The 12,282-nt window shown below is 47.2% G+C and overlaps 1 protein-coding gene across 1 annotated transcript in view; it reads left to right on the top strand.

Moving 5' to 3' along the window:
* MAP6 (microtubule associated protein 6) overlaps nucleotides 1-11,069 on the top strand; it is a 35,483-nt gene extending 24,414 nt beyond the window's left edge. Inside the window, exon 4 of the mRNA XM_065745700.1 lies at nucleotides 10,799-11,069. Coding sequence (XP_065601772.1) covers nucleotides 10,799-10,868 — 70 coding nt within the window. The 3' untranslated portion in view covers nucleotides 10,869-11,069. The remainder of the gene's footprint in view (nucleotides 1-10,798) is intronic.
* Nucleotides 11,070-12,282: the final 1,213 nt, after the last annotated feature.

Genomic DNA, 12,282 nt, shown 5'->3' with positions numbered 1-12,282 from the left:
CGTCAGCACCACTTGAAGGCCTTGATACAAGACAGGAGTGAGGGAAGGCATGGAGGTCAGCAGGTGACTTCCCAGGTGTGTGGCCGGGCAGACCAGGTTATCTGCAGGCTGTTCTTCCCAATTGTTTCCCTTCAGATGTGCATCTTCTTGATTGTCTCAGGCTTGCTTTAAATCTTTGTCTGTTTTGGGGTGCCAGTAGACTGAGCTAGATTCCAGAGCAAGGTTTCATATGCAGATTTGTCTTTCCAAGGAGTAGAAAGGAATGAGTCACCAAGGTTGGCTGCGGCCAACAGACTCTGTTATTTTGAGTCCAGCTGCTGGAGCTCATGTTGGCTTGTAAGCACCCTACCAGGGCCTTAAACCAATTGCTGAAATCCTCAGAGTTTCTTCAAGCAGGATCTCAGGTTTTCAGTGCTATTTACTGTGCCCAGGAAGATGAGTTTGGAAGGTGCAAGCAGAGTGGAACTATTTGTTAGCGTGTACGAAGTAGGCCAGCACCACATGTTGATGAGATCAGGCAAGATTTCCACATGCTGGTAGGCCAGACTGGCATAGCACACTCCAGAATTTGGGTCACAGAGACAGTGGGAGCCTGGTGAGGTGTGGTCCCAGTCCAAATTTGCAGACATAACTCTTGGATTCGATCCTAAATATATCAGGATTAGCTCTGATCTGATCGAATGGAGCTGTGAAACTCTCCTGTACCAACTGCACAGAGTGGGTGCAAGTCAAGGTGCAGGGTCCTTCTTTGTTTTTGCAGTTCTGTGTTTCCATCCTAACCTGCAGAAACCTTCAGAGAGCAGACAGTTGGGAAGAATGAGGAGAGAGGTGGGAGATGGGTTGGGGGGTGATAGAAGAGGAATTTCAGAATTGTGTTGCTGTAGAGATGTTGGAGTGAGGAAAGTCTCGCTGCTAGGGTGTTTTAGAGATGTGAAACTATCTAATAGGAAAAGAAATGGTCTGAGAGGGTGAAGAGACTCAGTTTTGGAATCTCACCCCATTAGAATCGTATCTTTTGGAAACACGTATAAGTGATGGGCTAAGAGGCTGAGAGAAGGTTTCCAAAGAGGAGGTAAGCTCTGTGGTATACAGGTAGTGACATTTGCTGGCCTTAGTAATGAATAAATGCCAAGTTCAGTGTATTGTGTGATGTGTCCTGTTTGCCTTGCGCTAACAGCCTAAAGCTTTGAGTATAAGTAAGTGTAGTGTTCTGAATTCAGTGGTGTATTTCCAAGCTTAGCTGTGTTAGAACTGTGTGCTATGAGCTAGTCAGGTTGTGTATGTGGAAAATATATATTCATATATAGAAATATATATATTTAAGCCTCCGATATTTAGGAGGAAACCAGGGAAATCCTCCAGGAAGTAAAACTGTGGAAATCTTTGCGAATGTAATGCATTGTTGATGTGCATGCTCCATGGAGAAGCTGACCTGTCCATAGTGGCCATTGCTTTTCTGAGTGCTCAGAATCCCCCGCAGCACTGCTGGAGTGCAAAGCTCAGCTCTGCCTGCGCAGCAGCTCAGCAGAAGGCTTGCGTTATGCTCACAGAGGGGAATGCTACCCCCAGCTCTTCCCACCTTGGCATATGAGGGACAGCTGGCCAGAGGAGCCTAAGCTTCCAGGACTCTGTGTGATTTCTTGTCATTTAGATGCTCCAGCCATCTTCACACTCCACAATAAAGTCCATCCTTGTCTCAGGATATAGCTGTGAAGATGACGTGTCACAGCAGGCAGAAAATGGCAGGAAGGCATGTAGACAGTTATCAATAGCCCACCGTGCCATAAGGAAAGACCATGCAAAACCATTCTTGGAATAATTTTGGCCCTAGGTTTCACATTTGAAGAGATAGTGCAGTTACCACCATTTCAATTTGAATTCAACAGTATTTTGTCCCTTGATTCAACGGGAACCAAATTTTGCCCAAAGGACTGTCAGTAAGAGCCATGCTCAGACCATCTGCACCAAGCATGTCCATGGTCTGGATCAACTACTCGATCTCCAGGTCTTCAGGAGTGCTTCTTCACAATGAACAGCATCCATCGTGGTGTGCATTAAATATGCATGATGAGTGGTCAGAGCATGGCCTCACATTTCCTTAATACATGATGGTTTGGGTGGCATCCAACTACAAGTCTAGATGTCAAGAGTTAGCCAGACAAAGCTCCTTCAGTGGAGACGCCTTCCAGGAGCCAGTGACCTACGTGGTTTGGACACCTCTTTGGGTGGGATGAACGACCCTTGGAAGGTTTCAATTTTTTGCAGAATTAGGCTGAGAAACGCTCAGGGCCTCCATCTTCGATAGCCACAAAGTAGAGCTCTAAATTCTAAGCTCTAAATTCTGGCCTCCGCTCCATCTGCACCAGGTCTGCAGCATACGTCTGAGCACACAGTTGAGCTGTACGTTTGGTGCCAGGAACAGCAGTAGTCAGGCTGAAATCCCACACTGCTCAACTTTCCACTGACTTTACCCCCATCAGACCCACTCAGGTTTATCGGAAGAGAGACCAAATCTCTGCCTTTTCAAGTTCACTTTGGACTCTGAGCTTGTCAATCCCACTGGGAAAGAGTGCTCTGCTGTTCTGTGTTTCCAGCTACCACGATGCTGATTCCGTCTCACCGCTAACTTGTAATATGTTTTGCTTTCCTTGTAAAAAGAAAAAGACAATGTCGTGCTTTCTACCCTGTGAAAGTTCCTATGCTGTCGATTGCTTGCTTTCTCATTTTCACTGTATTGTACTGTTACTCCTTTCTGCAAAATGGTGCTAATTGCTTACTGAGCTCCTGTTTTCTGACTGCTTTGCACACCGATCACCTGCTTCTTCATTTGCAACGCGTCCGCTGTGAAAACATGGCTCCCATGAATTCCACAAACTCTTGCCTCTTGGAGGCAGATAGGAAGTGTCTAATTAATATTTTGTGGCCTGGGTTTGGTTGCATATCACAGGTTGTCTCTTGTACCGTGTGAAGCACACCTCCTCGTGGTGCTTTTTCATTCTTGCTGTTCGTATGAGAATGACACACACACACACATACACACACACACACTCACACACAAATTAATGTATAGCCAATTGATTGTGACGTGCTTGTGATCTTTGCTTGCTCAAAGGGTTTTTTTTTTCAATGATAAATAAATGCTAAAGACAAATACCACCTCCTTGATCTTGTTTTCTCGATAAGAAGCACAGTTAAGTGAAATACCCTTCCAACCATAATCAGATTTGTGTTGCTAGAGCTTCCACTTCCATGCCTGCCATAGGGACAACTGAGCTGTTGCAGCCTGGCTCCCTTTAGAGGGCTGCTCCCCTCAGCCTAGCCTGACCTGAGAGCTAAGCGTTTGCAGAGGTGAAGATGGACAGTGAAGTCGTGTGGACGGAGCAGGTAGTTCGCTTTCTTTTTCTCTGTACCCATGTCGTGTCGAGCAGAGGGTTTGTGCGGTGAGTGCCATGCATGCCGGCTTGTGTCTGCATTGCATCGCATCAGGGAGCAGAAACCACAAACAGCTGGAGGGAGGGAAGATGCTGTGGCCTCGTGGGATTTAATGACATGCCTTTTCCCAACTGCTTACAGCTTTTGCTTGTGCCCCAGACCACCTGAAGGACCCCCAAGGGGTTGAAGGACCATAAGTCCTTGTTGAAAGGAGATGGGAGATGCTTGGGTTGAGCCCTTGTAATGCTGACTGTATGGAGAAAGTGTTGATTGACAAGAAAGCAGGGCTGAGGGCACAGCTTGGTTGCAAATGGTAAACTCTGCTCTTAGTTTCATCTCTCTTTATTTTTCTTTACCTGTAAGCTCCTACCTCTGGTTTTTATTTTTAGCCATATTTTCTCTTCAAGTAGATGTTCCAATAACATCCCCACTCACCCGGGAAAAATGGTCTGCTTTGGGGCTTTTTCTCTTTCTCTCTTTTTCAGCATTGCACTGCTGTCTTCCACGGAGCGCCCTCTCTTTCCTGCATTTCTGTTCCTGGGTGCTATTTTCCATCTCTCTCTGGTTTACAAGTCACTTTCTGACCTGCTGTATCACACTGCCTTTCCTCTCCCTTTTCCACCAGCTTCATCTGCTCATCTATCATGCATACCTACATGAGATTTGGAGTGTTTCAGTACTGGGATTTATCATTTCACCCCTCCACAGCTGGAATTGGAGAAAATATTTGCCAAGATGCAAAGGTCCCACCCAGCCACCCACAATCAGTGCTGTAAAATGGGCCCTCGCTGCCCTATTGCTGTCTGAACTTGCTCATCATCCCCAAACCTGGAGGGCAGGATGCTTTGCTAGGAGACAAGGACCGACAGGGTTGATGATGGGCATGGAGACCTAGGATCCCTGTTCTTCAGTCATCCCTGTCTGCATCCATTGCTGCTGTCTAACTCATTAATCTTTGCCAGGTCATTAGTGACTGGCACTGCCCACCGATTTCCAAAGGCTGTTGTAAGAGTGGTATCACTACAAAGTGCTGGAAGTGAGTTACTAGAAATTTGACTGAAGTCAAAGGATGGGTAGGGATGTTTCATCTGCTGATGTATCAGCCCTTATACCAGCACAGCCTTTTGTTTCTCAGTACCCTTTGGATTTGGGGTTTATTTAGAGATGTGCCATGCAGGGACCTTTTAGGAAGATGTCTCTGCCATAGCTGGTACCTCCGGGCATCCAGGGAATAACCACCATTCCCAACAGCACGTCAATGTGAAATGAAGAGGAAATGTAAAGAAAGAAATTCCCAGTATGACTGTGAAGACGTGACCATGCTCAGCTCTAAGAACACCTCTAAGATCTTTTGCACTGCTGCAAAATACTGTGATGCGCCGACCCCAACTTCAGCTCCCTTGGTAAGTTTGTTCCCACTGGGGTTTGGACAGCCTACTTCCACTTGCCCTTATTCACGTGAGCCTTCTGGGTGGGAAGTGATTCCACTAATGGGACTGGGTCTGCTCCCAAGCTCAGCTGCTGGCTTGTGAGGGCCACACAGCTCTGAGCACTTCAGGACCGGTCATTTTCTGTGGAATAGGGAGATTGTTTGTGACCGATGTTATTTTCTGTTGCAGGATGCCTTGGAAGCAGCTCTCTAATCAGGGCTGTCATCTGGAGGAGATGTGAGCCCAAGGATAGGAGGAAAGCCAATTAATGGATGGAAGGCATCTTCATGCTCACTAAAATGCCAGTTCTCCCTGCAGGATGTCTGCTCCACAGAAGCCAACAGATGGACCAACTGCCAAAAAAATGATGGATGAGGAGCAGTGACAGAGCTCAGGGGCATGTGAGGGCGCAGAGGCATCATAACCATTTCCTCAATGTCAACAGTTTATTGAGTGAGAGATGGAAAAGGGGAAACGTTTGCAAACTCCTCCACTTGTCACCAGCCCACCTCCTTCCCCTCCCTAAGCTGAGCCACGCTGCAATCCCAGGCCCCCTTAAAAGCCAATTCTTCTCATAGTTCTTTGGGAGTCAGAGACCCATGTGCCCTTCTGGGTCCCAGCCAAGGGTGGGGGGCATCCTCCATGGGGTATGGTGGAGAGCTCATCACACGATGACAGCGACAGGCAGGTCCGTCCCAGTTCACCAAACAGCAGCCAGGAGCACTTGAAGGTGCCAGTACCCAATGGGCAAGGTAATCTATCCTGAAAGCACTCCCTGGTTGTGGATTGACCTGCTCCTGAGCCTGGTTCAGGATTTATTACCCAACTGAGGATCAATTTGACTGCGACCACCTTGTTGTGTTCCAAAAGATCTGTCAGCTGTGACACGGGCACCTCTGATGGGTTAGTGCTTTGGGGCAGTGCTTCTGTGAAGTGCTGGAACGAGCTGCCCGGGGAAGCAGAGGAGTCTTCATCCTTGGAGGTGTTTAAAAGATGTGTAGATGGGAGTGTGGTTTGGTGGTAGATGGCAGTGCCGGGTTAATGGTTGGAACTGATGACCTTAGAAGTCTTTTCCAACCTAAATGATTCTGTGAGCCTGTGATCCACTGCCCCTGCTCCCTCCCTGCTCCCTAGGACCCAGCACTGCTCAGAGCTTTCTGTCAGCTCCTTCCTACGCTATCTTCAGTGTCCTTGCCAGCCCACTAGACCTCATCCACCGTGTTCCTTCTTACCTTCAAAACTGACAGGACAAGAGAGAATGGTCTCGCACTGAACCAGGGGAGGTTCAGGTTGGACATTAGGAAGGATTTTTTCTCAGAAGGAGCCATCACGCACTGGCACAGGCTGCCCAGGGAGGCGGTGGCATCACTGTTGCTGGAGGTGTTTAAGAAAAGGGTGAATGTAGTAATTAGGGCATGGTTTAGTGGGCAGTGCTGGTGGCAGGTGGACGGTTGGACTTGATGACCTCCGAGGTCTTTTCCAACCTAAATGATTCTATTATTCTTTTTTCCTCCATCTTTTCACCATCTGTCCCACAGCTGCTTCCCCAGTCCTTTCCTGTCCTCCCACTTCCAACTCCTGTCTCCTCCAGGGCTTCCTAAACACCCCTCTTCACCAGGAACCTTCTTCTTCCATCCTCCCCAAGTTATTACTGTCTCATGTTTGGTCTTGTCTCTCTTGGTCTGTAAGCCTTTTTCTTTGCTGTACTGTGCGGTAACGTGCTCTGCTTGGAATAAACAATACCTCACCAACCGACTGCCCTTTCTCATTTCTTGGTGTGGCTTCAGTAGCTGTGTCTGCAGTGCACTTTGTCTGTCCTCGTGGCCAGTTCAGCAGTTGGTCTTGCTCCTGCAGCTCCATCTGTAGCCTTTTGGGATGGCTCTGCTCATCTTTTTGTGACGTGGTACCTTTGTTTTGTTTAATTTTTAGTTTATTTTTTTTTACAGCCACAGTGGCAAGCTTTGTTGTCTGTTTGGGAGCCAGTCGTGTTCAGGGCACCGTGACTTCCTTTTCTTTTTCAGTTTTGGTGCATCTGATAAGAGTTTGGCTTTTTCTCCAGCTTTGTGCAGAGATGCCCTGGGCTGGCAGGTGGCACAACAAATGCAACAACTGAGGAGAACAAGAGAGAAGTTTTGTAGCCCAGGGCAGAAGAAGCTGATGTTAAGAAAATATTTTTTCTGTAGATCAAGAGAAGCTGATGTGAACGGAAATGTTTCTCAGCACGATACAGAAAACAGTGAGTAGAAGTGGAAAGCCAAGCAGATACAGCTCTCAGGAAGGAACAGAAGCTGGCAGAGCAGCAGGAGATGTTTCAGAGATGGATGCACAGGAGGCTTCTTGAGGACCAGAAGATGCCCTGAACATCAGCTCCTTTCATCCCAGGCTAGAGTTGGATCCATGGACCCTTCAACCTGTGAGTACAGCGGGAGCACAATTGAGGCCTGGAGTTTTCATTGAGGACAAGTGAGACCTGCAGTTGGGTTGTGCTTGACTTCCCCAGAGCCTGGAGAATTTGGTGTAGGTACAGAACAGGCATAGAAGGAAAGAGGATCGCTCACGCTAGGCAGTGCCTCTTGTGTCTGCACACTGCTGCTGTTCTTTCATGGGGCCTCGTCTGCCTCCAGGCTCCTACTTTTGACTACAAAAGTGAACCAAGTTCTGGAACAATCTTCTAGATTAGATCTGGATCCATGCTGAAATTCCTCATTTGCTTGCTTTAACTTCGAGCTTCATCTCCCACTACCTGGTGCTGTGGCCCTTTCCAGGGAATGTAGCTGAGCCCATTATTGAGTACAATGTTACGGCCGTTTCCCAGGACAAAAAGGAATTATTTCTGTTGCTATTATCACAGAAAGCAAACTTCGTTTCACAAAGTGTAATAAAGCATTCAGAAGAAGTGATTTTGCACATTCTTTAGCCTCACTGTCAAAGCGTTTCCCAAGGAGCTGATGAATTCTTCCAGGAACCATGAATACTATTCTATTGGACAAAGGCTCTAACTAGAAACACAGTTATCTGGGAAAGAAGAGACAGATTTCTCATCGTTCTTTGCAAAAAATATCCTTCTGACGTCAGACTTCACAATGTGCCTGGAGCTGCTCCTGAGCCACCAGTAGAGGATTGCTCCAGTTGCTCTTGAAAGCAACTTCTAATTTTTCGTGTGCCCAGAGCTGGCTCTGTTGGACTAGATGATCTTCACGGTCTTTTTTAACTTTAATGATTCTATGATTCTGTCTGGGCTCATTACAGCTACCAAATAGTAGAAATGCTCTGAGTTAAAATAATTTTGCAGAGGTGGATTCACATCATCGCCAGCCCTGTTTTGAAATGAGCTTACCAAAACACAAAGACTCAAATCTAGAGAAAAACAGGGATGAGCCACGAGTGGGTCCTCCTCATCTGTGACCAGCGGGATAACTGCCAGGGTTCATCATCTCTGGAAGCAAGTTTAGACCTCAAGTCAAAAGAGCACAGTGCTCTGCGGGATGAGAAATGGCTCTCCAGACAGAAGGTGCTGCCTCTGGGAAACCAACCCCTGCCGAATTCCTTTTGATCAGGCAGAAAGCATCTCTGTCTCTTGGCTGTAATATGAATAACAGTGTCATCTCCAATCCGTATCCATTTCTCACCTAGCTGTATCTCATGATTAACCTCTCCTACTCAAATGGCTTTCACCATTTTGCCACTGATGGCCCTCGTTGGTGTAAGGGTCTTCAGACTGTTCCCTCACTTGGCTAAGCCAAAGATCAATGGTAAATGTTGCTGCCTGTGTGCTAGGATTTGTTATATTTCATAATCAAGTTTCCTTTCAACCCACCAGTTTGCATCCTCTTACCACACTCTTTGCAAGATTGGTATCCAGGGCTGGATTCTCTCCTCCTGATGAGAGGCTGTGCAGGGCTGTGTTGTCTCTGAGTGCCATTTCCCGGGGAAATTAATGTCATTTTCTCCCCCTGCTATATTCCTTCCAGTTAAAAGCAGGTTCTGAATGTGCTTTGCAATCATACTATCATACGCATTCAATGCGAACGAAGAAGGCAGGGGTTGGGAATGGGGCACAGCTTTTTTTTTCCTCCAATTATGTGGCTGAAGGATGCACAAACTCACTGGAAACAAGCCAAGAGATTAAAATGGAGCAGAAGCTACCCTGCAGACACAGTGTGCACCAGCTTTCCTGGCTACCTCTGAGAAGGGTAAATTCTTCTGATAATTTGGTCAGGGTTGAACACTAAGCTCAGGGAAGAGCTGGGATTAATCTGGCACTAACCTGCTGCAGCCTGGAGCATCACACGAGCCCAGGCACAGGAAGACCTGAGCTCTGGCCTCATTGGGTCATCATCATTGACTAGGCCATCATCACTATCGCTGACTAGATGTGGACACCTGCATTGTTCTTGGGAACCTGAAACAGCTGCTGACAGCCCTGGGTCTGCCCATGCCCTTGGACACGCTGATTGCTGGAGAGGATATGCAGGCATCTTCAGCCTTCTTCTTTGGACAGCTTTCCAAAGAGCTGTCCTGCATTTTTCCCAGTACCTTCATTTAGGGGGCTGGGCTCACTTAATTCCCAGTAGTGGGAGCTCGTTGGCTGGAAGGACTTGGTAACAACATTCCTACACAAGCTGTCTCCAAACAATGCCTGCTGGTCCCACTGGGGAAGGCATTGCTGGCCTCTGCCGACAGAATCTGCCAACAAAAGTCTCTTCAGTGTAAGCATGAAGAGCAGAGTGAGGGTGAGTATTGGGGTGAGAGCTGTCCTGCCAGAGCTGTGCAGTCCCATGAGCACACACAGGATGCATTGGTCTCCACATACGGGTTGCTGGTCTCGTTGGCCAAGGAGATGGTCACTGTTCTCTTGGTCCTGGTGCCATCCTCTCCTTCTCCCCTTTAAGCTCAGGGCTGGGATTGCTCTCTATGCAAAGCCAAGGTCAGGATGGGGAACTCAGCGGGACTCCATAGTCCGTAAATGTAACCACCATGCCAACTGACCATCCTAAAGCTGAACAGGTTTCTGCTGCTTCTCCATTTGCTTTCTACAGCCTCACAGATCCCTCTCCATCCATCCCATCTCTCCTCCGCCCTGAAGATGCTCTTTTCCCAGTCTTTTCCTTCTCTATCTCTCCCTCTGCACTCCTTCCAATCTCTCTCCAACAAGAACCCATCTTTCCCTTCAACACCCATCCAAAACTTCTGGCAGCATCTACCCCAACTCCAGAGCCATCTTCTCTCTTCTCTTGCTCCACATCACGTTTACTCTATGCAAGCTGTAGTTTATCCATAGCATATGTAGCGTAGCTGAAACTTGGTGTGCTTATATTGATGCATCCCTCCTGTTTTATCCCAGGGACAGAGCTGATTCCAACAGAGATCCTACACCTTGGTGTCACCACCACTTCTCGGTGTCTTCTGAGGGCAAGGGAGGACGAGGGATGCTCTCAGATGGGGTTTAGGACACATCAGCTCTGCTTTCTTTCTTATCTGCTGTTTTAACAGGCACTGGGTACTTCCTGAGCAGCACAAGAGCTTTGCTCCCCTGCTCTATAGGGCTTTCACCACCCACCTAGAGTGAAACAAACTGCTTCTTTGTGAGACAATTTTACAGCGAGGTGCTCTTTTGATGCAGGTTATAATCAATTGGCAAGCATTTTTCATAGCTGACAAGTGAGCCTGATCCTGATCCTAAGTGAATTAGAAGCTCCAGCCCTCTCAACGTAATGGGCATCTGTGGGTTCTGAAGAGTCTCCTTACAGGGACCAGGACCAGGACCAGGCTCACCAGCCATCTTGAGAACATACCAAACATGCAGGGCTGCATGGGGAGTGATCTGTCGAGTCCATAGTCACGGGGCAAATTCTGTCTTGGGGATGGCATTTTGCTGTGGGACATGAGATGTTTGCTCTGACAGCTTTGCAATTTTGCTCTTTCTCTGCTTCCAGGACACCTGAAAAAATCACTGGTGCTACAGACCAAGAACCAAGTACCTTAGTGCAGGAGCAATGCACATGAAGTTGAGCCCTTTCTTCCGAGTGGTGGTTGGAGCAAACGTATAGTCTGCATGAAATGTGTATCGTCTGGCTGGCACACAATAAACCTGATGAGCAGAGTTGAATGATAATTTCTCTTGTCTCTCAAATACTGAGAAGTTACCAGGATCTGTGTAATGCAGTTAGCATGACTGTGCCTTGATTTATATTCAGTAAAGTCAGAAAAAGAAAACTGGGTCCAGTGCTCCCTTTATTCATAGCTGTGGAATGGCAGTGGTTTCATTGATCCCTCTGGTTAACACGGGCAACAGGGAACTCAGATTTGTATCCATAACTCATGGGAAAACCATTCTTGATTTCAGACATTATCCTGGAAGTGTAGCTGGTAGCATCAGCAGGTCTTGTCAAAGTCCTTGAAAGGCAAAAAGCTCTACAGGGACATGGTTTAGGGGGCACAGTGGTGATGGGTTGATTAATGGCTGAGCCTGATGATCTTAAAGGTCTTTTTTGGGTCTTTTCCATCTCCATCTTCTTTTCTGGGTCAGGCTGCCTATGTCCATGTGATGTATGCAGCACATAATGAGAGGGCAGCTCAGCCCTACAGCCTGTCCCTTATAGATGGCCCACAGCATGAAGCATCCAGACTTAAATAAACACTTCTAGGTTGAGGCTGGGGTGCCGTGACACTTGGAGCAGGGATTTAATTTTTCACAAGCCCTACATTTAAGCAGAAATCTGCTTTTCCCTCTTGAATTTACTCAAGACAGCAGAAGTGGGGAGAGATGGGCATCATCCATGAAATATGGCAGCACCAAAACCTGAGGCTGGTTTGCTGGGTCTGGTTTAGAAGGAAACTGCCTTGGGCTTGAAGAAGCCATTCAAGCAGTTCAAAGTGTAGTCGCAAGTCCCTGGGCCCGATAGATCTCCTCTTCCTATATATGTGCTCCTGTTCAGCCTTCTGTGTTTTAAAGAGTAAATCAAGAGTAATTCCAGCCATGGCTGGTCCAACTTTAAAAGGACTTCCAATCTCCTTCACCTACAGAAACCACTGGTTACTGTCGCTGTTTCTTGTTCATACTGTACCACTTCTAAGGCACTCAGTGATGTCCAAAATGCCAAAGGTACCAAAAGAGTGGTATCCACCCAAAGGACCTGGAAGGCAAAGTAGAAACCTAAACACCTTCAAGCTCCAGAGATTTGTGGTGTGCGCTCTCTTCGCCAACAGCAAGGTTGGAAAGATTCCCCTTTTCTTGTTAAAGGGATAAAATATTTCTAGTGACACAATTTGTACAAGCCAAGAAGAAATCAGAGCAAATCCAATCACTGAACCATTGCAAAGCACCTCTGAGAAGATGTGAATAGCAGCTAATGAAATATTCAGCACAAAGGGAAGTAGATTACATGCCTGTGAATAATAGCGCTGAGTATGTGCCTCG

This window comes from Cyrtonyx montezumae, unplaced genomic scaffold (assembly GCF_038088225.1).
Source record: "Cyrtonyx montezumae isolate F1298 unplaced genomic scaffold, pur_monq_1.0 scaffold_37, whole genome shotgun sequence".
NCBI classification, from domain to species: domain Eukaryota; kingdom Metazoa; phylum Chordata; class Aves; order Galliformes; family Odontophoridae; genus Cyrtonyx; species Cyrtonyx montezumae.
The sequence above is the reverse complement of the archived record's forward strand: the minus strand, read 5'-3'. Positions and strand labels throughout refer to the sequence as shown.